The 26,760-nt window shown below is 43.1% G+C and overlaps 1 protein-coding gene across 1 annotated transcript in view; it reads left to right on the forward strand.

The window, feature by feature from the left end:
- The window catches only part of LOC137303914 (cadherin-23-like), a 109,393-nt gene that overhangs the window by 53,180 nt on the left and 29,453 nt on the right, over positions 1 to 26,760 (forward strand). The window contains exons 6-7 of the mRNA XM_067972326.1: positions 2,252 to 2,380; positions 22,163 to 22,241. Coding sequence (XP_067828427.1) covers positions 2,252 to 2,380; positions 22,163 to 22,241 — 208 coding nt within the window. The remainder of the gene's footprint in view (positions 1 to 2,251; positions 2,381 to 22,162; positions 22,242 to 26,760) is intronic.

A 26,760-nucleotide genomic window follows, 5' to 3' on the forward strand; every position in this document is an offset into this window, starting at 1 on the left:
TTGGTGTCATACTGGTGTAAAGGAGCAAATTAGCAGAGTCTAGGCAACTCCCTTTAGGGGAAGAGATGATTCAATAGGGAATTTTCACAGAGCTTCATAGGCTACCAAAAATCACCAACCACTTATGTAGCAGCTTTAACATAGTGGAGGTCTCAGACTTGCATTTATGTAGCGCCTTTCATGACCTCAGGACATCCAAAACCGCTTTACGGCCAATGAAGTACTTTTGAAGGGTAATCACTATTGTAATATAGGAAACGTGGCAGCCAATTTACGCAGAGGATCGTCCCACAAACAGCAATGTGATAATGACTAGATAATCTATTTTAGTGATGTTAGTTGAGGGATCAATATTGGTCAGGACACCGGGGAGAACTCCCCTGCTGTTCTTCGAAATAGTGCCATTGGATCTTTTACATCCACCTGAGAGAGCAGACGGGGCCTCACTTTAATGTCTCATCTGAAAGGCAGCACCTCCGACAGTGCAGCACTCCCTCAGTACTGTACTGGGAGTGTCAGCCGAGATTTTGTGCTCAAGTCTCGAGTGGGACTTGAACCCACAACCTTCTAACTCAGGGGCGAGAGGGCTACCCTCTGAGCCACGGCTGACACAAAGAAGAAACGGGCATTGAACAGTTGATTTTGAAGTGACCGAAGATATAGCTGAAGAGATGGGTGTAGAAGAGGCTTTGAAGACGGGATATCTTGTCGAGATTTAGGGAGAGGATTTGAGAAGGCGAGAGCAATGGCTGAAGGCTGTTTCATCAATTCAGGGAAGGGAAGGACTCTCAGGGAACCAATACCTAGAGTGGGAAAATCCATAGAATATGGCAAATCACTAACACCATACAAGGAAAAGTTGTGTGTAAAATAATCATAATCTTTTACATTTAACTTTAGTTTGCTTTTTTTGCAACAGAAATGGTTGGCAGGAGAACGGCTTGTGATCTTTACCAATGTTACTGTATTAATCAGAGGTAGTGAAAAATGACCTAGCAGTTAGTGACATTTATTATTCATTTACTTCAAATTTAATTAGTCATTAATGACTTCTGTGAACAGAGACAGAAGATTTCATTTGGCTCAATGTATTTGAAATGTCCATTTATCAAAGCTGAGTTTGTCCTCTGAAAGAAAAAAGAAAGACTTGCATTTCTATAGCGTCTTTCACGACCTCAGGTGTCCCAAAGCATTTTGCAGCCAATTAAGCACTTTTGAAGTGCAGTCGCTGTTGTAACGCAGGAAGCGCAGCAGCCAATTTGTGCACAGCACGATCCCACAAACAGCAATGGCCACATAATCTGTTTTAGTGTTGTTGGTTGAGGGATAAATATTGACCAGAACACCGGGGAGAACTCAACTTGCTCTTCTTTGAAATAATGCCGTGGGATCTTTTATGTCCATCTGAGGAGGCAGACGGGGCCTCGGTTTAATGTCTCATCCAAAAGACGGAACCTCCGGCACTCCCTCAGTACTGCACTAACGTGTCCGCCTGTATTGTGTCTCTGGAGTGGGGCTTGAATCCACTGGTCTTGTGATGGAAGGAAGGTCATTGATGATTGAGAGCAGCTGAAGACGATCGGGCCACTTCCTTGAGAAACCCTGGCAGTGCTGTCCCCTGGCTGCAATGACTGGCCTCTGATAATCACAACCATCTTCCTTTGTGTCGGGTATGACTTCAGCCACTGGAGAGATTTCCCATTGACCTCACCTTTACTAGATTTGTACCATTGAATAAGTTGAAATGGAGCATTTCATGAAGACCATTGGCAAGACTTAGCAGTTGCTGGAAATACATTTTCTGCTCCATCACATTGAATTTAACATCCAGCCAAGCCATTACAAACGGTAGATGGGAAATCAGTTTAACATCGCAACCAAAGAATAATATCCGTGCAAGACCAGATGCTAGTAGAAACAATTAAATCCATTTGTTTTGTAATAAAGTGAAAAGTGATGGTGCCCTGGCCAATGTCACCGAAAAAGATTAATTGGTCATTCGTCTCATCACCGTTTGTGGGATCTCACTGTGTACAAAATGTTCCCTACATGACCGTAATTACTGCACCTGAAAAAGTAATTCATTAGGGAGATTTGAGTGAGATAGTAATGTGTTATTTCAATGCAGGTATTTTTTCATTCAATATTTGCAGGTTAAATTGAACAATTACCAAATTGAGAAATAACATGATAAAAACTGTTCATGGAAATCATTTTAATGATATGTAATTTAAAAAAAAATTAATTTCAGGACCAGGACAAAGACCACCCTCTCTCCACGCTGGCTAACCTTGCGATCACTATAACTGATATCCAGGATATGGACCCTATTTTCGTCAATCTTCCTTACAGCACAAACATTTACGAGAACTCCCCTCCAGTAAGTAGCAGTTTTCTCTGTCTCCACGATTGCCGTTTGCACTCAATAACTGTAGAAATGCACCTTGAATGAGGACATTTCGGATGTTATCCACGTTGTGCTGTAGGCTGGTATGAGCGGCTTACAATGTATACTGTCTATGTAAACTTGTCACGCTGTAATTATACTCTCCTGCCAGTGGTGGCACCATAAAACACCATCCCAGCGCTGCCACACCCCAGGTTACCCCCCGTCTCTGACAATACTAATCGATGTAACACCCTTATTTTTATAAAACCTCTAACTGAACATGAGCAACATCATGGGAGAATTGCTAGTTTTATTTTTTTTCACTTTTGTAAAGTATTCTGATGCTTTTGATATAAACAGAATCTGAACAGAAAACTGTAGAATATTAAATAAAAACAGAAAATGCTGGAGAACACTCAGCAGGTCAGGTAGCATCTGCGGAGAGAGAAACAGAGTTAATGTTTCAGGTCGATGACCTTTCATCAGAACGGGAAGAAGTTAGAGATGTAATCGTTTTTAAGCAAGTGCAGAGCCAGGGAAAGGGGGCGGGGGGAAGGAAGAACAAAAGGGAAGATTTGTGTTAGGGTGGAGGGCAGGAGTGATGCTGCAAGGCAAAAGCTGGGTGGTAATAGGATAAGTAAAGAAGCAAAAGGTGGGCCCAGAGGAGGTCCAAATGTTTACAGCAGAATAACAGAGGGGGAGGGAAGCATGGGAAATCTGTCAAAAAGAAGACTCTCATGGTCCGGGAACTGTCGAATATTTATTTTTATTCTAGACTTTATTTAAGGTCCAGCAACACCTTTTATTTCAGCAGATCAAGTCTCATTTTTACTTGATTGGTTTGTTCTCACAGAAGTGTGTGGGTTTGAGTCCTGTTCTAGGAATTGAGCACCTAATCTCGGCTAATGTTAGTTAACTGAGTGAGTGCTATATTGTTGGAGTAGTTTAATGAGACGTTATACATTATACAAGAAGCTCGATACCATCCAGGACAATGAAGTCTGCTTGATCGGCAGCTCATCCACCAGCTTAAACACCTACTCCCTCCACCACCGGCGCACCATTGCTGCAGTGTGTACCATCTACAAGATGCACTGCAGCAACTCGCCAAGGCTTCTTCGACAGCACCTCCCAAACCTGCGACCTCCACCACCAAGAAGGACAAGGGCAGTGGGTGCACAGGAACACCATCACCTCCAGGTTCTTCTCTAAGTCACACACCCATCACGATTTAGACATATATCGCCGTTCCTTCATCGTCGCTGGATCAATAACCTGGAACTCCCTACCTAACAGCACAGTAGGAATACATTCACCACACGGACTGCAGTCATTCAAGAAAAAGGCCCACTGTCACCACCACCTCAAGGGCAACAAGGGATGGGCAATAAATACCGGCCTTGCCAATGAAGCCCACATCCCGAGAATGAACTTGGAAAAGAAGTCTAGATCTATCTGCTGTCATGGTTCAGGTAGCTATTAACCGAAAGTAGTGTTCAAAGGAGAGCAGGAAGTTTCCATCAGTCTGGACCAATGTTGCTTCCTCAACCAACGTCACTGAAAGTGGATCAGCTGACCATTCATCTTGTGACTGGTCACGTGATTTTGCTGGGTGCAAGATGGCTGCTTACATAATAGCAGTCATTACACTTCAAAGTAATTTATTGTACGTGAATTGCTTAGTCATTTCTGAGAGAGGTGGTAAATTTCTATATAAATTCATGTTTTTTTTGTTTTTCAAATAATTAAGAAAATAGAGGAAGATTAAAGGGGTAAAGATGCCTTTAACAGTGTTTGTAATGGGTGTGTTAGGGCATTTGTTTGAAATTACTCTCAGCTTTTTTTGTTGCACGTTAACCACCATTCAAGCGATGAGTTAATGATTGTGTTAAAGTAATTTGTTTGTTACAGGTATCATTAACATCCATTTCATCCCATAAATTCTACAGATTTGTGAAACTTCCAGGAAAGGCGAGAGTGCAAGCTTTAAACCGATGATAGGAACAGGAATTCTCTTTATGCACAGATTAAAATATGCCGCACCCAAGGTGCAAGACTGCTTGGTGAAAAGAAAATGTTCCTGAGGTGTTTCAGTTAATATCCTCATTACAGTCCTGATTTTTGTATACAGCCTGCTCGGCAGTGCATTAATCCCTTTAATTAAATATTTAAAGATAATTAGAATGAATAGTAAAGATAAAGTGTTCATGTATCAATGAAGCTCAATCAACCACGTCCTTCAAATGTTATATTAATGGGATAGAAGGTCTGTTATATATGTCTTTGCAAGATTAAAATTCAACCCATGTGCCTTTGGTCAGAATAAGGAATTGCTAGCATGCTAAATGTGCAACATCAATGCTACTCAGTTAAAATGGAATAATAGAAGGTCGTAGTGCATTCTATTCAGAGATATTTGGCAGCAGCTTGTTCACTTTCTATATTCCGTCATGCTGCGTATTGTTTGTTATATTATAGTTAGGTACATTCTCTGTGCAAAGTCTTGTGGCTTCAGTTGCTGTCATTTTCGATAAAAATGTATCCCATGCACTCCTCTAATTCTGGCTGACTGCTCCTCTCCCACCCCCATCACTCTGCCATTGGTGACTGGCCCCTTCGTTCAGCGGCTGGCCCTTCCCTCTGAAACTTTATCCATAAATCACTCTGCCTCATAATTTCTCTTAAAACCTCTTAAAAAATTGGTCTCTTTGAATGTGTTTTTGGTTCCCCCTCCCTCCCTCCCATGTGGTTTCTCAGTTAGTTCGGTAATTGACAGATGCAGAATGTCATCACTCTGCGTCACCAAAACCAAGCTGCAGTGAAGTCCATAGAAGTAGCCCTTCTGCTTTCATGATACTTTATTTGATGCTTTTTCCAGTATTTTGGAATCCACAAAGAACAAGACCATTACACTTTTGTTTCACCCAACAGGAGACACCTGCTGAACTTTGATCAAAATTAATCTCTGCCATTTGAGAATGAAATATTTTTCTTTATATTGTAAAACATCTTTCTCCCAGTAGCAGCAAATCATTTTTGACTCTTTGCATCTTTCCTCAAAGCACTGGTCCGAGCTTCTTCCCTCTCAAAAGTGCCCGATTTCTTCCTTTATCCTCCCCCTCATTTCTCCCCAGTGCTGCTGCTTCATGCCCCCTTTCACTCACCTCCTTTCCACTTCTCCTTATCCGCCCCCACCCCCCACTCCCACTTTCTTCTCCCTTTGACTTAGTACATTGTAGGTAGGAATTCCAGCTTCTTTCAGCTCCTTTGTATCTTATAGCAAACTATAAGATACAAAAGAGCTGCTATTCCCTATAATCAAGTCACTGATTTACGATATCTGAATGGTGCTTTTATTACATGGCACTTAGCATTTTTCCCAGTGTTGTACAATTTTGTCCATCTCAGTGAGTAGCGCTCTCACCTCTGAGTCAGAAGGTCGTGGGCTCAAGTCCCATTCCATAAGACCACAAGAGATAGGAGCAGGAGTAGGCCATTCGGCCCCTCGAGCCTGCTCCGCCATTTAATGAGATCATGGCTGATCTGATTTTTTACCTCAACTCCACTTTCCTGCCCTTTGACTCCCTTGCTGATCAAAAATTTGTCTAACTCAGCCTTGAATGTATTCAATGACACAGCCTCCACAGCTTTTTGGGGTAAAGAATTCCAAAGATTCACAACCCTCTGGGAGAAGAAATTCCTGCTCATTTCCATCTTAAACGGGCGACCCCTTATTCTGAGACTATGCCCCCTAGTTTTAGATTCCCCCATTTTTATTTTATTCGTTCATGGGATGTGGGCGTCGCTGGCGAGGCCAGCATTTATTGCCCATCCCTAATTGCCCTTGAAAAGGTGGTGGTGAGCCGCCTTCTTGAACCGCTGCAGTCCGTGTGGTGACGGTTCTCCCACAGTGCTGTTAGGAAGGGAGTTCCAGGATTTTGACCCAGCGATGATGAAGGAACGGCGATATATTTACAAGTCGGGATGGTGTGTGACTTGGAGGGGAACGTGCAGGTGGTGTTGTTCCCATGTGCCTGCTGCTCTTGTCCTTCTAGGTGGTAGAGGTCACGGGTTTGGGAGGTGCTGTCGAAGAAGCCTTGGCGAGTTGCTGCAGTGCATCCTGTGGATGGTACACACTGCAGCCACAGTGCGCCGGTGGTGAAGGGAGTGAATGTTTAGGGTGGTGGATGGGATGCCAATCAAGCAGGCTGCTTTATCCTGGATGGTGTCGAGCTTCTTGAGTGTTGTTGGAGCTTCACTCATCCAGGCAAGTGGAGAGTATTCCATCACACTCCTGACTTGTGCCTTGTAGATGGTGGAAAGGCTTTGGGGAGTCAGGAAGTGAGTCACTCGCCGCAGAATACCCAGCCTCTGACCTGCTCTTGTAGCCATAGTATTTATATGGCTGGTCCAGTTAAGTTTCTGGTCAATGGTGACCCCCAGGATGTTGATGGTGGGGGATTCGGCGATGGTAATGCTGTTGAATGTCAAGGGGAGCTGGTTAGATTCTCTCTTGTTGGAGATGGTCATTGCCTGGCACTTGTCTGGCGCGAATGTTACTTGCCACTTATCAGCCCGAGCCTGGATGTTGTCCAGGTCTTGCTGCATGTGGGCTCGGACTGCTTCATTATCTGAGGGGTTGCGAATGGAACCGAACACTGTGCAATCATCAGCGAACATCCCCATTTCTGACCTTATGATGGAGGGAAGGTCATTGATGAAGCAGCTGAAGATGGTTGGGCTTAGGACACTGCCCTGAGGAACTCCTGGAGCAATGTCCTGGGGCTGAGATGATTGGCCTCCAACAACCATTACCATCTTTCTTTGTGCTAGGTATGACTCCAGCCACTGGAGAGTTTTCCCCCTGATTCCCATTGATTTCAATTTTACTAGGGCTCCTTGGTGCCGCACTCGGTCAAATACTGCCTTGATGTCAAGGGCAGTCACTCTCACCTCACCTCTGGAATTCAGCTCTTTTGTCTGTGTTCGGTCCAAGGCTGTAATGAGGTCTGGAGCAGAGTGGTCCTGGCGGAACCCAAACTGAGCATCCGTGAGCAGGTTCTTGGTGAGTTAGTGCCGCTTGATAGCACTGTCGATGACACCTTCCATCACTTTGCTGATGATTGAGAGTAGAGTGATGGGCCGGTAATTGGCCGGATTGGATTTGTCCTGCTTTTTGTGGACAGGACATACCTGGGCAATTTTCTACATTGTCAGGTGGATGCCAGTGTTGTAGCTGTACTGGAACAGCTTGACTAGAGGCGCAGCTAGTTCTAGAGCACAAGTCTTCAGCACTACAGCCTTTGCTGTATCCATGAGGGTTAACATCCTCTCAGCATCTACCCTATCGAGTCCCCACAGAATCTTGTATGTTTCAACAAGATCTCCTCTCATTCTTCTAAACTCCAATGAGTATAGACCCAACCTGTTCAATCTTTTCTCATAAGACAACCCTTCCAAAACCGGAATCAACCGAGTGAACCTTCTCTGAACTGCCTCCAATGCAAGTATGTCCTTCCTCAAATAAAGGCATCAGAACTGTACACAGTACTCCAGGTGTGGTCTCACCAGCACCCTGTACAGTTGTAGCATGACTTCTCTGCTTTTATACTCCATCCCCCAGAAATAAAGGCCAATATTCCAGTTGCCTTTCGGATTACCTGCTGCACCTGCATGTTGACTTTTTTGTGTTTCATGTACGAGGACACCCAGATCCCTCTGTACCGTAGCATTCCAGAGACTTGAGCACATAATCTAGGCTGACACTCCAGTGTGTAACTGAGGGGAGTGCTGCACTGTCAGAGGTGCCGTCTTTTTGGATGAGACGTTAAACTGCGGCTCCGTCTGCCCTCTCGGGTGAATGTAAGATATCCCATGGCAATATTTCAAAGAAGAGCAGGGTGGTTTCCCTCGATGTCCTGGCCAATATTTATCCCTCAACCAACATCACTGAAACTGATTATTTGCTCATGCTGTGTGCAAATTGGCTGCCACGTTTCCTACAGTATAACAGTAACTACAGTTCAAAGGTACTTAATTGGCTGTAAAAGTGCTCTGGGACATCATGAGGTTGTGATAGGTGTTGTGGAAATGCAAGTCTTTCCGTTCCTTTCTGTAAAAATTTGCAAACTAGTTTCTTTGTTCATGACCATATCCTTATATTGATGGGTGGTAGAAGTGCCTTGGCCAACTGTACAATGCCCCTTAATTGCTCACGGCAGTGTAGCTCCTCTCAATATGTAACATATCGGCAAACCAGATGTATGAACAAGATTGCACTGTGAGTCAATCATTAATATATAGCCTGCAGAATAAAAAAAACACAACCTTATGGGACTGATGCTAACAATCCGATACAGAACAGCTTTTAATACTGCTGGCAGTTTTAGGAGAGTGCATTTATTTTTTAATTTGCATTTAAAATTTGCAATATAGTGAGTATTTATTGATTACTGATCGATTTGGATTTATCACAATTATTGCATGGCAGCAATCCTTATAATATTGCATTGTATAGTAGGTTTTCAAAATGTGGCATATGAAGTCTTCAGATTTCTCTATGTCTCATCAAATTTCTGTTTTTCTGGAAGTACCAGAATATTACTACTAGTGCAGCATGCACCAACAAAAACATTTTTTTTCAATGATAACATTGTTCCTTTGGATAATTGACAGGGTCTTTCAGAAATTAGGATGGGGGTCCCTGGGAGTGTGTCAGTACTTGCAGGGGGTCCCTGGGAGTGTGTTAGTATTGGCAGGGGGTCCCTGGGAGTGTGTTAGTATTGGCAGGGGGTCCCTGGGAGTGTGTTAGTATTGGCAGGAGGTCCCTGGGAGTGTGTCAGTACTCGCAGAGAGGAAGCCTCCCCATGCAGAAACATTTGAAACCGTGGTCTTTTTCTGAAAGAACAGTTAGGGAAAGTTTGCAATGATATTTTCTGTGGAAAAAATAATTGTTACGCTTGACCAGATATGAGGGAACCACTTTTTGCAGGAGCATCCTAATGAATTCAGGACACAATAGATAAAAGGAAAGCACATGTGATAGAAAATTCCAGGAACTTGTAAGAAGTGGTATATAAAAGGATGAAGAGGCTTTGCAGATAAAAAATGATCTTTACGAAATGGAAATGGATAACTAACTTAGCCAAGTAAAAAAAAAAGTACCAAAGACGTGGGAAACTGTTTAACCGTATAAAATATGCATTGCTCATTTGACACGCCTGGACTGTAAGCACGGCGTAAAAATCATAGTGACTGTAATTGTAATTGTATACTTAGCAGTAGTATTTTATGCTTCACAGAAAAAGCTGCTGAAATATGCCTCGGATTCCCGAGATTGCCCTCCTGTAGGTTACTCCAGTTAACCAGGCTGTGACACAACTGTCACACTGTTTACCCGCTTTAAGAAATAGAATGTCAGTTCTTCTGTGAAGGAGAGATTTTGAGCCAAATCTCCTGGGGCAGTAAATTAACTGCTATAAATTCTGGAAATGGGCTGGTGAATATTACACATTGCCTCTATTTCCTGTAATACCCTCTTCAACGTAGTTGCTGATTTGGAAAACACAATTACTGGAGTGACTTATTGCCCCTGTATCCCTGTAGACCATTTGCTCAACCATCCCCCCCCCCCCCAAAAAGGTCAGTGGCCTGGGATTTATGGGTGTCACTGTTTAAGCCTAAATGCACTTTTGATTTTGATAGCTGGCTCAATACACAGTAAACTGAACTACAATTTTCAATTGCAGCAACTGAGCTTAAGAGTGTCTCATTTTTCTGCCGTCAATCTTTGAGGCTACTGTAAACATTGCTTTTAACAGTGGGAAAACAAATTGTGCTATTTTGAAGAAATGACTCGCAGAATGATCAATTGTATTTTGCTTCAGTATAAATATTTTTCCAAAATTTTCTTGTCCACATTCTCACCGACCCAATTTTAATCTGTTGAACTATCCAGGGTAGTTCAAGCTTCACAATTAAAAGCTTAATCTCTGTCCCATTGAACAAATGAGAAAAAGAAAATGAGACTTGCATTGGTATAGCGTCTTATGTTTTTTAAATATCTCAAAACACTTCACTTGCAATGAATTTCTTTGAAGTGCAGTTACTGTAGGCATACGCGGTGTTCATTCACACATTAAGTTTCTAAAAAAAAACACAATGAGACAACTACCCAGTTAACCTGTTTTTTCGGTGGAATTGGTTGGAAGAGGAGTGTTAGCCAGAAACCAGAATAGTGCCGTGGGGGTTTATAGCGTCCACCTGAACAACTGGAACATGTGTGCAGGGCCTAACCCACTGCACTGGTGATTTCCCAATGTGACCACAAGTTGTAACACATGACAATTTAAAGAAGTTTACGAATCACGGTTTGCTGGTTCATTAATAATTTTTTTTAAACACCTGGTGTTGCGCTCCAAGTTCTTAAATGTGGTCAAACCTACTGATAAAAGCAGACCAGGCAAAAGAGAATCATAGAATCTTACATAGGAGGAGGCCATTCAGGGCTTTGGTGAGACCACACCTGGAGTACAGTGCACAGTTTTGGTCTCCTTATCTAAGGAAGGATATACTTGCCTTGGAGACAGTCCAGTGAAGGTTCACTAGATTGATTGCTGGGATGAGAGGGTTGTCCCATGAGGAGAGATTGAGTAAAATGGGTCTGTACTCTCTGGAATTCAGAAGAATGAGAGGCGATCTCATTGAAACATATAAGATTCTGAGGGGGCTTGACGGGGTAGATGCTGAGAAGTTGTTTCCCCGGGCTGGAGAGTCTAGAATAGGGCGCATTGTCTCAGGATAAGGGACTGGCCATTTAAGACTGAGATGAGGAGGAATTTCTTCACACAGGGGATTGTAAATCTTTGGAATTCTCTACCCCAAAGGGCTGTGGATGCTGAGTCATTGAATATATTCAAGGCTGAGATAGATAGATTTTTGGACTCTCGGGTAATCAAGGGATATGGGGATTGGACAGGAAAGTGGAGTTGAGGTCGAAGATCAGCCATGATCTTATTGAATGGCGGAGCAGGCTCGAGGGGCCGTAGGCCTACTCCTGCTCCTATTTCTTGTGTTCTTATTGTACCTGTGCCTCTTCTTCAAAAGAGCTATCCAATTAGTTCCATTCCCCTGCTCTATCCCCACAGCCCTGCAATTTTTTCATTTTTGTTTTCAAGTATTTATCCAATTCCCTTTTGAAAGTTACAACTGAATCTGCTTCCACCAGCCTTCCAGGCAACGCGTTGAGATCTTAACAACACCCTGCGTAAAAAAAATTCTCCTCCTCTCGCCTCTGGTTCTTTCGCCAATTATCTTAAATCTGTGCCCTCCTGTAATGACCCACGCGCCAGTTTCTCCTTATTTACTCCATCAAAACCCCTCATCATTTTGGACACCTCTACTAAATCTCCCCATAACACTCTCTGCTCTAAGGAGAACAATTCCAGCTTCTCCAGTCTCGCCACATAACTGAAGTCCCTCAGACCTCCTGTCATTCTGGTAAATCTCCTCTGCACCCTCTTCAAGGCCTTGACATCCTTCCTAAAGTGTGGTGCCGAGAATTGGACACAGTGTTCCAGCTGTGAGGCCTAACTAGTAATTTGTAAAGGTTGAAGATTCTCTTCTTCAAAAGAAAATTCCAAGAATAGTTCCTACAGTGGCCATTGTATTCGGTGTTAGAAAAATATAGCTCTGTGTTTAACTTTTGAAAAATTACGATTTATAAAAAAAGAATTATTTTCGGCAGGGAAAAGCCTGGGAACTACAGACCAGTGAGCCTGACATCTGTAGTGGGTAAGTTGTTAGAGGGTATTCTGAGGGACAGAATCTACAGGCATTTGGAGAGGCAGGGACTAATTAGGAACAGTCAGCATGGTTTTGTGAGAGGAAAATCATGTCTCACGAATTTGATTGAGTTTTTTGAAGGGGTAACCAAGAAGATAGATGAGGGCTGTGCAGTAGACGTGGTCTACATGGACTTCAGCAAAGCATTTGACAAGGTACCGCATGGTAGGTTGTTACATAAGGTTAAATCTCATGGGATCCAAGGTGAGGTAGCCAATTGGATACAAAATTGGCTTGACGACAGAAGACAGAGGGTGGTTGTCGAGGGTTGTTTTTCAAACTGGATGCCTGTGTCCAGCGGTGTGCCTCAGGGATCGGTGCTGGGTCCGCTGTTATTTGTTATTTATATTAATGATTTGGATGAGAATTTAGGAGGCATGGTTAGTAAGTTTGCAGATGACACCAAGATTGGTGGCATTGTGGACAGTGAAGAAGGTTATCTAGGATTGCAACGGGATCTTGATAAATTGGGCCAGTGGGCCGATGAATGGCAGATGGAGTTTAATTTAGATAAATGTGAGGTGATGCATTTTGGTAGATCGAATCGGGCCAGGACCTACTCCGTTAATGGTAGGGCGTTGGGGAGAGTTATAGAACAAAGAGATCTAGGAGTACAGATTCATAGCTCCTTGAAAGTGGAGTCACAGGTGGATAGGGTGGTGAAGAAGGCATTCAGCATGCTTGGTTTCATTGGTCAGAACATTGAATGCAGGAGTTGGGATGTCTTGTTGAAGTTGTACAGGGCATTGGTGAGGCCACACTTGGAGTACTGTGTACAGTTCTGGTCACCCTATTATAGAAAGGATATTATTAAACTAGAAAGAGTGCAGAAAAGATTTACTAGGATGCTACCGGGACTTGATGGTTTGACTTACAGGGAGAGGTTAGACAGACTGGGACTTTATTCCCTGGAGAGTAGGAGGTTAAGGGGTGATCTTATAGAAGTCTATAAAATAATGAGGGGCATTGATAATGTCGATAGTCAAAATCTTTTCCCAAAGGTAGGGGAGTCTATAACGAGGGGGCACAGATTTAAGGTGAGAGGGGAGAGATACAAAAGGATCCAGAGGGGCAATTTTTTCACTCAAAGGGTGGTGAGTGTCTGGAACGAGCTGCCAGAGGCAGTAGTAGAGGCGGGTACAATTTTGTCTTTTAAAAAGCATTTGGACAGTTACATGGGGAAGATGGGTATCGAGGGATATGGGCCAAGTGCAGGCAATTGGGACTAGCTTAGTGGTATAAACTGGGCGACATGGACATGTTGGGCCGAAGGGCCTGTTTCCATGTTGTAACTTCTATGATTCTACCTTGCAGTGGCTGTCTATACATCCTTTCAAAGACTTGGTGTTGTGACCAGGTGTTTGACCACTTAACCTTGACCCCCCTCTGTCACCACTTCTGGTTCTACTTAGAAATGATCCTGAAGTGGACCTGAGACAAATGGTCAATAGTGTCCAGTGTCAGAGATGCAAGTTATAAATCAGCTGGTTTGTAGTGAGACAAAACTTATTGTACATTTTTTATCTTGAGAATTAGTTTTTTTTTTAATCATTGCAAAATCAGGGTGAAGGGCCATGTTAAATAGTGTAAGGTACTACCAAGGTTGGGACAAGTAGAATCATAGAAAGGTCAAGTAGAATCATAGAAAGGTTACAGCACGGAAGGGGGCCATTCGGCCCATCGAGTTCATGCCGGCTCTGTGCAAGAGCAATCCAGCTAGTCTCACTCCCCCGCCCTATCCCCGTAGCCCTGCATATTTTTTCCTTTCAAGTACTTATCCAGTTCCCTTTTGAAGGCCATGATTGAATCTGCCTCCACCACCCCCTCTGGCAGCGCATTCCAGATCCTAACCACTCGCTGTGTAAAAAAAGTTTTTCCTCATGTCACCTTTGGTTCCTTTGCTAATCACCTTAAATCTATGTCCTCTGGTTCTAGACCCTTCCGCCAATGGGAACAGTCTCTCTCTATCTATTCTGTCTAGATCCTTCTTGATTTTGAATACCTCTATCAAATCTCCTCTCAATCTTCTCTGTTCCAAGGAGAACAACCCCAGCTTCTTCAGTCTGTCCACGTAATTGAAGTCCCTCATCCCTGGAATCATTCTAGTAAATCTTTTTGGCACCCTCTCTAAGGCCTTCACATCTTTCCTAAAATGCGGTGCCCGGAACTGGACACAATACTTCAGTTGTGGCCGAACAAGCATTTTATAAAGGTTCATCATGACTTCCTTGCTTTTGTACTCTATGCCTCTATTTATAAAGCCCAGGATCCCGTATGCTTTCTTAACCGATTTCTCAACTTGCACTGCCACCTTCAACGATTTGTGCACATTTACCCCCAAATCTCTCTGCTCCTGTACCCCTTTTAGAATTGTGCCCTTTAGTTTATATTGCCTCTCCTCGTTCTTCCTATGGAAATGTATCACTTCGTATTTTTCTGCTTTAAATTTCATCTGCCATGTGTCCGCCCATGCCACCAGCCTGTCTATATCCTCTTGAAGTCTATCACTATCCTCCTCACTGTTCACTACACTTCCAAGTTTTGTGTCATCTGCAAATTTGGAAATTGTGCCCTGTACACCCAAGTCCAAGTCATTAATACACATCGAGAAAAGCAGTGGTCCCAGCACTGACCCCTAGGGAACACCACTGAACATTGCCCTCCAGTCCAAAAAACAACTGTTCACCACCACTCTTCTTGTTTCTTAGTCAATTTTGTATCCATGCTGCTACTGCCCCCTTTATTCCTTGGACTTCAATCTTGATGACAAGCCTATTATGCGGCACTTTATCAAACGCCTTTTGAAAGTCCATATACAGCACAGCAACCGCATTGCCCTCATCAACCCTCTCTGTTACCGTATCAAAAAATCTATCAAGTTCGTTAAACATGATTTTGTCTTCAACAAATCCGTGCAGGCTTTCCCTAATCAATCCACACTTGTCCAAGCGACTGCTGATTCTGTCCCGGATTATCGTTTCTAAAAGTTTCCCCACCACCGAGGTTAAACTGACTGGCCTGTAGTTACTTGGTTTATCCTTACACCCTTTTTTGAACAAGGGTGTAATATTTGCAATTCTCCAGTCCTCTGGTACCACCCCCCGTTATCGAAGGATGTTTGGAAGATTATGGCCAGTACCTCCGCAATTTCCACCCTTACTTCCCTCAGCAACCTAGGATGCATCCCATCCGGACCGGGTGACTTATCTGCTTTAAGTACAGCCAGCCTTTCTAGTACCTCCTCTTTATCAATTTTTAGCCCATCCAGTATCTCAACTGCATCTTCATTTAATGACACCCTGGCAGCATCTTCCTTGGTAAAGACAGATGCAAAATACTCATTTGATATTTCGCCCAGGCCCTCTGCCTCCATGAGTAGATCTCCTTTTTGATCCCTGATCGGCCCCACCCCTCCTCTTGCTACCCATTTACTGTTTACATGCCTCTAGAATACTTTTGGATTCCCTTTTATGTTGGCCGTCAGTCTATTCTCATACATTTTCTTTGCCCCTCTTATTTCCTTTTTCACTTCCCCTCTGAGCTTTCAATATTCAGCCTGGTTCTCACTTGTGTTATCAACCTGACATCTGTCATACGCCCCTTTTCTCTGCTTCATTTCACACTCTATCTCTTTTGTCATCCAGGGAGCTCTGGCTTTAGTTGCCCTACCTTTCCCCCGCGTGGGAATGTATTTAGACTGTACCTGAACCATCTCGTCCTTAAAGGCCGGCCATTGTTCAATCACGGTTTTGCCTGCCAGTCTTTGATTCCAATTTACCCGGGCCAGATCTGTTCACATCCCACTGAAATTGGCCCTCCTCCAGTTGAGTATTTTTACTTTTGAGTGGTCCATGTCCTTTTCCATAGCTATTCTAAACCTTATGATACCATCATCACTGTTCCCTAAACGTTCCCCCACTGAACAGTAGTATAGAAGACTAAGGAAATCAAGAAGTTCAGGTCAAGCTTGAGTTGCAGATTGTAAGAGAAAAGGAAGCCTGAAGGAGGTTAACAGTTTCACAATTTTGAGATCCTGGAAAAGATTGAGTTTTATAGCAGGAGCATTTGTGAGGAGTCTTCATTTTATACACAGGATGAGGCAAGATTATGTATTTGGAGCTTAGAAGAACAAAAGAGCAAAGTTAAGAGGATCAATGCCTGTAGTGGTATGAATAAAATAGGTAAGAAACTTAGCAGTGGAGAGAGACAGATTGGGGGCGAGAGCAGGTTTGCTTATCAGATGACAAACATTTTTTGCATTCTGTCCAGGAGTGTGAGAGAACCAGAACAAAAATGACAAAGGTACTTATATCGGTACAAACTAACATAGAAAAAACATCCTAAGGCACTTCACAGATGCATGAAGGGAAAGAGACAGAGTCAAAGAAGGAGAGATGAAGGATGACCAAAAGCTTGGTCCAAGAGTTGGGTTTTAAGGAGGACCTTGAAGGAGGAGAGGGAGGCAGGGAGGCAACTGCTGAGCATGTGGCCTAGGTGGATGAAGGTACGCAGGCTCGGCCACCAATGGTGGGAGGGAGGGATGCACAAGAGATTGGAGCCAGAAGGGCGGAGAGTTCGGTGGGGGGAGGGGGTGAGGACTTGTTAGGCTGGAGGAAGTTAGAGATAAGGAGGGGTGAAGCCATGGAATAATTTTAACAGGAAGAGAGTTTTAAAATAGAGGCGTTGGGGGACTAGGCACCAATGTAGGTCACTGAGGACAGGCATGCCGGACGAGTGGTCCTTGGTGCGGGATATGATATGGGCAGCAATAATTTGGCTCATCTGAAGCATTTATATAGCACCTTTCACGACCTCAGGACATGCCAAAGCGTTTTACAGCCAATTAAGTATTTTTGAAGAGTAGTCACTGTTTTCATGTAGGAAACGCAGCAGCCAATTTGCACACAGCAAGATCCTGCAAACAGCATTGTGATAAATGACCAGATAATCTGTTTTTGTGACATTGGTTGAGAGATAAATATTTGGCCAGGACACAAGGGAGAGCTCCCCTGTTCTTCTTCAAAATAGTGCCGTGGGATCTTTAACATCCATCTGAGAGGGAAGACGGGGCCTCGGTTTAACCTCTGAAAGACAGCATCTCCGACAGTGCAGCACGCTTTCAGTACTGCACTGGAGTATCAGCCTAGATTTTGTGCTCAAGCCTTTGGAGTGGGACTTGAACCCACGACCTTCTGACTCGGAGGTGAGGACAGTGTGAGGCTGGCCAGCAGATCATTGGAGTAATTGAATCTGGAGATGATAAAGGCATGGGTGAAGGTTTCAGCAACAGATAGGCTGTGGTAAGGGAAAAGTTGGAAGTATGGGGAAGATACGGGTTGGAAGCTTAGCTTAGGATCTCACAGGATGCTGAGACAGTGAACAGCCTCGGACAGTGGCCAGATAGGGAATAGAACCAGTAACCAGTGTGCGGAATTTGTGGAGGGGGCTGAAGACAGTAGCTTTGGTCTTCCCAATGTTTAGCTGGGGAAAGTTACAGCTCACCCAAGAATGGTTGTTGGACAAGCAGCCTGACTCCACCGAGGCAACGGAGAGGTCAAGAGAGGTGGCAGAGAGGTAGAACTGGGTGTCATTTGTGTGTGTGTAGAAGCTGACACCATGTTTGTGGATATTGTTGCCATGGGGCAGATTGTAGATGAGGAGTGGGGTGGGGGGGGGAGGGGCGCAAGGATGGATTCCTGGGAAGCTCCACAGGAATGCCTGAAGAACATCCCCAGAGCAATATTCTCAAGGCTTCGATGTATTTAGTCTTCATGAAGAGTTCGGAGTTGTTAAGGGAGAGCTAAACTTCTTGGAGGCAGCTGCAGCAATGGAGATACGTAATTCTATTTTGACATTGGAGAAAATAGTGATAGATTCACTCAGAGGGTGGTAGGTCTGTGGAATTTGCTGCCCCAGGAAGCTGTGGAAGCTACATCATTAAAACAGAAATAGACAGTTTCCTAGAAGTAAAGGGAATTAGGGGTTACGGGGAGCGGGCAGGAAATTGGACATGGAGCTGAGTTCGGATCGGTCAAGGCCCTGTGGGTGGCGGAGCGGGCCCAGGGTGCTGAGTGGCCGGGTCCTGCTCCTACTTGTTTTCTTTAGATTTGAAGTTAGGATCAGATCAGCCATGATCTTATTGAATGGCGGAGCAGGCCTGAGGGGCCGATTGGCCTACTCCTGCTCCTATTTCTTATGTTTTTATGTAGATGAGGCTAGAGGCCCAATATTTATATCTTTGGCCTCACCATTCAGGTGGAGAGTTGCTCCCTCTGCCGCTGAGCCACCAAAAATGGGCGCGCCCACACCTCTAGGCCACCATCTTTGTATCACCCTGGGTTTTCATTACAGTGCCTCTTGCTTCTTCCCTGCCTCCCTCATTGCACACTGGAGTAAAGAGCAAACATAGGCTTTGAGCTCTTGAGACACCAGTGATCACTGTAAGGAGTTGTGCTTGTTTCTGAGTAAGACAGACTGTCACTTTTTCCTTTTCTCAAACTGAGAAGGTGCGAATTCCCCTCTTAACCTGAAATGTTCCATTTTGACACAGAATTGATGACCTGATCATATGTGTGACGGGTCGATTGGACAGAGAGACAGCTTGGGGCTCCGAGGTTGTCAATCGGAGCATCTAACCTTCACTGGGTCACTGAAAACGCTGTTTATTTGTTTATTTTTGAAGGGTTTACTGAGTTTGTCACGAGGGCGAAGAGGGACATGTCCAGAAAGAGCAGCAGATTTTTATTTTAAATCCTGCTTTGGCTTGCCCTGCCTCATGTATTTTGCTCTCACTTTGAATTGTTGAATCGGCCTTTTTAACAAAAAAAATGGAGTTGCACTTCAATTAAAAGTAGAAGAGGAGAATAGTAAAAGGCTTAATGTGCCCTTTGATATTTCAAAACAAATTGCCTGCCAGTACGGATTACTTATGCTGCCATATTTATGGTTCAATGATTAAAATATGATTGTGCTATTTGACATTTTCCACATGAGGGGATACAGGTTGTGGTTTATTTTGTCCTTTTTTCTTGTTAAAAGTTGGGGGTGTTAATCAGTAGTGCTGACTTTCCATAAAAATAATTAACCTCTTTTGGTAGTCAGGTTTAAATTAGTTCTCATTTCTTGCTCTGTGTTGTTGGAACACATTGCATCCGTTGCAAATGAACTGTAAATTAAGAGGAGAAACATCATGGCATATCACAGAATCCCAATAAGCAGTGAAACAAAATGAACTTTCCCTGTAGCTTTTCCTATGAAACCTCTAGCATTTTTCAAGGTACTTGCACGACAGCCATGTATGTATATATTGCACTGATGTTAGCAGCTAATCACGGTAAATGCCATAAGTCACCACGTAAGCAAGTGGTGAGCTGCCTCCGTCTGCATACCTAAACAAACTGCAATCAAAATTCTCATTTAAATTTCAAATCTTTGGCGTCAAGCTCCAAATAATTTGTATTATAGCTTTGTTTCATGTTTTGGAAACCTGAGAAAATGCAGCAGTTGACAAAATTGAATGCTCTTCCCAATAACCAAGGGCAATGAGTATCCTCCCACCTTTCAGAAGCCCAGTAATGCTCTCAGGTGCTGACACTCTAAGATTGCCCAAGTTAGGAAAGGAAAGTTTGGAATGGCGGTCAGGGATATGCAGTTTTGGATTTGAAACCGCCCGCTGATTGGAGGAGAGGCTTGGGGGGAAGGTTTTTACTCTTCAATGTCAAGTTGAAGGGTTTAACTCTTCAATACCGATGTGAAGTTCCAGTTGGAACAGAGAAGGTTGAGAGGAGATTTGATGGAGGTATTCAAAATCATGAAGGGTCCAGACACAGTAGATAGAGAGAAACTGTTCCCACTGGCAGAAGGGTCAAGAACCAGAGGGCATAGTTTAAGGTGATTGGCAAAAGAACCAAAGGTGACATGAGGAAAAACTTTTTTACACAGCGAGTGGTTAGGATCTGGAATGCACTGCCTGAGGGGGTGGTGGAGGCAGATTCAATCATGGCCTTCAAAAGGGAATTGGATAAGTACTTGAAAGAAAAAAATTGCACGGCTACAAGGATAGGGCGGGGGAGTGGGACTAGTTGGATTGCTCTTGTGGAGAGATGGCGCGGACTCGATGGGCCGAATGGCCTCCTTCCGTGCTGTAACATTTCTATGATTCTAAGTGCAGTCAGGAGTCTGATTACTTAACTGACTGTTTACACTCCAACATCAACATTCATAATAGGTACAGCACAGGAGGAGGCCATTCAACTCATCACGCCTGTCCAGCTCTTTGAAAGAGCTATCCAATTCGTCCCAGTCCACTGTTCTTTCCCCATAGCCCTGCAAATTTGTTCCCTTCAAATATTTTTCCAATTCCCTTTTGAAAGTTACTCGTGAATCTGCTTCCACCACCCTTTCAGGCAATGCATTCCAGATCATAACAACTCGCTGCGTAAAAAAACGTTTCCTCGTGTCGCCTCTGGCTCTTTTGCCGATCGCCGTAGATCTGTGTCCTCTGGTTACCAACCCTTCTGCCACTAGAAACAGTTTCTCCTTATTTACTCTGTCAAAACCCTTCATAATTTTGAATGTCTCAATCAAATCTCCTCTTAACCTCCTCTGCTCTCAGGACAACAACCCCAGCTCCTCCAGTCCCGCCACTTAACTGATGTCCCTCATCCCTGGAACCATTCTAATAAATCCCTTCTACACCCTCTCTAAAGCTTCCTTCATCGTGACCCTAAAGTATGTGCGTTAATGCACTCTAAAAGTGCCAGGACTGTGCACTGGACTTCCTCATGACTTTTAAAAGTTTGTCTTGCATCTTTTTGTTAGGACACAGCAGGACTCCACTCAATTCTTACAAAACCATGACAAATTAGCCGCAGGTGGAGCTGAATGCTGTGTGGACATCGAGCGATAAATTGGAGCCCTCTGTTATCACTACAGGGTAAATGCAACAGTCCCACATTCCCAGTATGGTCAAAGATAAGGCTTGAGTACCACAGGGCTGATTCTTTGAGTGGGAGTTGCTAATCCAGGGTCAATGAATTCACCTTTTCATGGCCAGTCACACCAAGTTGACCCGCAGTATAACCAGCGTCTGCCTGCTGCATATCACAGCTGGAAGAGACCTGCCCTGGATCTATAATTATAGCGTGAGTATATTAAAATTGAACCAGATAAATGAAATAATAGGGCTGATATCTCTTCCCTGCCCTGCTCTCTTCCCACACCCATCCCCATTCAGGTCATATAGCATCACCCGGCTAAGAAGACAAGTAACTTAAATCCCTCTCAGGGAAGTCGACTCTTGGCAGGTCTTGAGACTGAACAGATGGATTGTCCTGTTCAATTTGGCTTTTTCCTTTGGGGAAGCACCTGAGCTGTACAAGTATGTTGTATCACTGCGTTGCTTCAAGTGCCTTCTTTCATAGTTAATGATCAGTGTCAGCCTCGGATCAGTGGTAGCACTCTCGCCTCTGCGTTAGACGGTTGTGGGTTCATGGAGCCACCAGCACAAAATCTAGGCTGACTCTGCAATGCAGCACTGAGGGAGTGCTGCACAGTCAGAAGTGCCATCTTTCAGATGAGAATTTAAGCCGAGGCCCCGTCTGCCCCCTTAGGTGGATGCAAAAGATCCCATGGCACTATTCGAAGAGCAGAGGTGTTCTCCCCCGGTGTCCTGGGTATTATTTATCCCTCAACCAACATCACTTAAAACAGATTATCTGGTCATTATTGCTGTTCATGGGACCTTGCTGTGCGCAAATTGGCTGCTGTGTTTTCTACATTACAATAATGACTAAACTTTTTTTTTAAAAGCACTTAATTGGCCGTAAAACGCTTTGGGACACCAAGGTTGTGAAAGGCACGATATACATGCAACTTCTTTCTTTATTATCAAGTAAAGTTTAATATTCTGCGTTTGCAATTGTTTTTCAGGGTAAGACGGTACGGGTTATTACAGCGCTAGATCAGGACAGAGGGAGGCCCCGCGGTATTGGTTACACCATTGTTTCAGGTAAGAGAGTTGACCTTGCATTTTCCTTCCTCATGGCATGCGGTGTGTTACATTACTAAAAAGAACAAAACACTCAATTTTATATTTGTAATGAAACTAATTTGCAATCGTGTGTAACAAATATGAAAAGTAAGGAGTGAGTAATAGACCCCGCTGTGTAATATCATCAATATAGATGAGAACATCTTGTAAACTGTGCGTGTCGCTATTCCTAAGTTAAAGTGCCTTATAAAACATTAATAAAGTCTGATAGTTGTGACAGGAATCCAGTGATTTTGTTTTTAATTGTCCACTTCTGTACCTTCTTCAAATTGTGCAGTGTGACATTTGCACACAAAGGAATTCCTTTGTTTGTTACGTTATCAGGAATGCAATACCTCTGTAAAAATAGAATTTCAACAAAGGAATTTCATACAAACACTTTGAGCATTCATGCAATGATATCACACAGCATAATTTCAAAGTTTTTGTTTTTATTTGAAACCAGTGCTATGGATCTCTGAGTGTAACGGTGTCAAACAGTTACTTTTTCAGTGTGTGTGTTATAAGGACAGCTTCGGTGAGTTGCGTATTACATTGCCATCGGTCACTTGGATTTTCAGGGTTGATTCTGAAGGGGCAGGAGGAAAGAGATCGATCCGAGGATTTTAATGATCAAGACTGAAATTTAGTTAGGACAAGTAATTTGATATCAGGATGCCACTGTGACAAAAGTGGGATATTTTTGTCTGTAGCTGATGGGTTTTCCTGTCTGTAATGTACTTCTAGATTAAAATACTTCTAAGAAAGACACCACCCTCAAAATGACTTCTGTAACTATGCTGCGAAATTGATTTCTATATTTTGTTGATGTGAGCATTGACAATGTGTCAGCCAATGAGTTGGAGGCAGGGGCGGGACTTATAGCAAACAGTCTATTTTGCAGCAGAGTCTATTTACTCAGCAAACAGTGTTTATTTAAACAGAGTCTTGATGATCTGCAGCAAACACAACTACACAACTCATGATCGAAACTACAGCAGTGTCTCCCGATAAAAGCAGGATTATTTCTCCAACAAAATGCAGTAACTGCAGGATAGTTCCATCATATGAATTATCTGCGTAAAATCGACCCCAGTCACTTACAGCAGTGTGGTCTCCAGGTGTGATTGACAGGGGAATTACCCAATCATCTTCATTCTGGCCGGGACTTTTGGTGTCGCAATATGCAGCCATTTTTTTTTGCTCGGCATGAAGTTTATCTGAACAAAGCCAATCAAACCTATACTGTTGGTGATTCGCAGACATCTATTAATAACTAAGCACAAGTGATATAAATAATTAACATGCATCATTAAGCCAAGCCATAATCTAATCAGGATAGCCCAAGCATTGGCTGCACTTGTTATACACCATTGGTATACGTTGGTGTGCCTTTGTATATGTGTTATGGAGCTTGTGCCTCATTGCCTGAGTGAATCTCTTTTTTTAATTCTCTAATTTTGAATGGCCCTAAAATTACACGGCGTGATATGAATGAAATCCCTTAGTTGGCTATCTCGCAGATTGATTTCTCAAAGTTGAGCCTCCATTTCTAAGCGTGTTATGTGTATAAGAATCAGACACTTTTGATGTATTGTTCGTTACACTTTTGACGCAGCTGTAGTTATCTCCGAGGCAACGCGTATGGGAGGGAGGGCTGTTAAAGTTCCATAGGCACTGATTGCCCCCCCAATTTCCTCAGGCCATCCTTCATGTGCAAGTCTAGGTAGTGAGTGTCAGAAGGCGATTAAACAGTGGTGGGGGCGGGTGTGGGGTGGGTGGGGGGGGTGGTGGGTGGGTTGGGGGGTGGGGCATTATTGCAGAGACCCAACCTGTTCTTACACAATCAACCTGCGACTCTTCAAGCAGGTAAAATCCCAAATTGAAGGGGAGCCATGCAACGCAGCGTACCTTGACTTCCAAAAGGCCTTTGATAAAGTACTGCAGAAGAGACCTATTTACAAATGAAGGTCATTGAGTATCAAGGGTAAGACACGGATAGAGGTATTTAAAATTATGAAGGGGTTCGATAGGGTAGATGAAGAGAAGATGTTTCCACTTGTGGGGGAGACCAAAACTCGGGGTCATAAATATAATATAGTCACTAATAAAGCCAATAGAGAATTTAGGAGAAACTTCTTTATCCAGAGAGTGGTGAGAATGCGGAACTTGCTACCACATGGAGTAGTTGAGGCAAATAGCATAGATGCATTTAAGAGGAAGAAAGGAATAGAAAGATATGCTGATAGGGTGAGATGAAGTAGGGTGGGAGGAGGCTCATGTGGAACATAAACACCGGCACAGACCAGTTAGGCCGATTGGACTCTTTCTGTGATGTAAAATTCTGTGTAATTCTAAAGTGTGGCTCTGTGGGTTAAATACCTCTGTAATTGGAAGAAAGACTAATCGTCAGGGATTGGCTGTAACTACTTCCTCCCGAGAAATCTTTTGTCTTTCATCTGTTTGAAAGACTGAAAGGAAGTTATTCAAAAGGAGCTCAACTAAGTAGTTTGTCTGTTTAACCTTTTGATGACTAGTTCAAAAACTGCTGTTATTTTAATTGACTAAAACAACTGATTGCCACTGCTTATCTCTGCGGGTGAGTATCTGTGAATAAACCTGTTTAGTAGTTTGATCCCTTAGGAAAGTGACTGGTATTAATCATCATCTGAAGAGACAGGGGCACGTAGTGGAAATCCTACATGTAATACGAAAGACAACAAATTAGTTTATTGCTTGCCCAGGGCAGGCTAACCCAGATTACTTTGTTCCCAAGGCCTCACTTCAGTTCATAGAAAGTGCTGGCTTGCCCGTGGGAGCTGAATTCTGTGTTAGGAATGGATCATCACAGTTGTGTTACAAGAAACCACTTGTCTTCAACATTGTTTCTGTAGTATTGTAATGGATTATTGTTTGCACAAGTTTTGGGCCTGAGACATGTTGTACACTCTCCAATCTAAACCATTATTGTCTACCTTGTGTTTTTTTTGTGCTTTTGTTTACTCTGTGAAAGAATTGTATTGAGTAAGTAATTAAATCATGGAGCAGGTTTGTGTCTGTAGTTATTTGTTTATTCACCCAATTTAAAAAGCGCATGTGTGAACCTTACAGTTATTGAAAAAAATTACAACGTTTAAAAGAAGTAGCTTTGAGAGGTCCACAGGTTAAACCTGAATGTCCTCTGCTTGTAAAAGTCTTGCCTTTGTAGCCTTCAAGTTCGATTTGGTGTTTTTTTCAATATGAATCACTTCTAAAAAGGTGATCGTTAAAAGAGCCCTAATTATAAAGGCTGCACATGGTATTTTCACAAGTTCATGTAATCTACAGTGGAAGAGCAAAATGTCTATTGCTCTTGGAAATAGTTTCTTAAAAAAGTTAGAAAGTTGTTGTCCATGGTTCAAGTAAATATTGCACCTTTTAGCCTGATGCTTCCTGCTTTCTTAAAAAAAAATTAAACTGAATTCCCCGCAGGTTTTTGAAGAACTTGAGGTTTATGCAATGCAACTGCCTAATGTTTATCTCAGGAAACTCGGTTAATGAAGAAAACAATTTGGGAGACAATCAGAAAATGGAAGTGTGAGATCAAGAAAAATACTTGTGGCAGACTTTGAAGGGCAGTGATCAGCAAGGAGAGGAAAACATCAAGACATTAAAGAAAAAATGGAATAGGAGGGGGGCGAGCGAGAAAGAGATGGACATTGAAGAACCGATGTACTCCCACGTTTAACTTCTGCATCTCATTCCGAGAATGCGAGCTTTAATCAGGGGTTAATGGTCATTCCTTTAGCAAATCAGATTGATCTTTCAAAAACTTGAAGCCAGTGAATTGGTATCCATTAGCAAAAGTGGCAAAGGATTTGGGTTTGATTATAAACTATTCACTCGAAGTATTCAATCAATGGGAAGCTGCTCTCAACATGACTAATCAAGTACTTGCATATATCTTGAGTACCTCTGATTATAAATTGAAACTGGTTATTATAACCCAGTGTATCTTATTAGTAAGGTCACATCTGAAATATTGTTTGCAATTTTGACTACTCTGCCTTCTGAAGAAGGATCTAGACCAGAGTCAGGCGGATGGCTCTAGGCCTTGGTTCAAAGTTATGAAGGAAGACTTCGGAGAACTGAACCAGTTTTCATTGGAGAAAGCGGGGAGATGATCCAGGCTCTTTAAATGCTAATAGGGATGGGTAATGTCAATGTAGAGACTTGTTAACCTAATTTGAGACCATAGAGCTGGAGGACAAAAAAACGAAATTCATCAAAAGTTGTAACTGAGATTAGATAATGAAGGAGATACTCCTCCTCCCACAGACCAGTCAGTGTGTGGAATGAAGTACCAGTGAAAGCCATATAAAAACAACAGAATAAATATCCGATGAAGAATAGGACTGAACATTGGTTAGCAGCAATAGTTGTTGATGATTGAATACTCTAAGGAACACAGTGGTTTCTCGCTGCTGGTTCCATGGAATGGAACTGATTAATGCGAATA

This window comes from Heptranchias perlo, chromosome 36 (assembly GCF_035084215.1).
Source record: "Heptranchias perlo isolate sHepPer1 chromosome 36, sHepPer1.hap1, whole genome shotgun sequence".
Lineage (NCBI taxonomy): Eukaryota > Metazoa > Chordata > Chondrichthyes > Hexanchiformes > Hexanchidae > Heptranchias > Heptranchias perlo.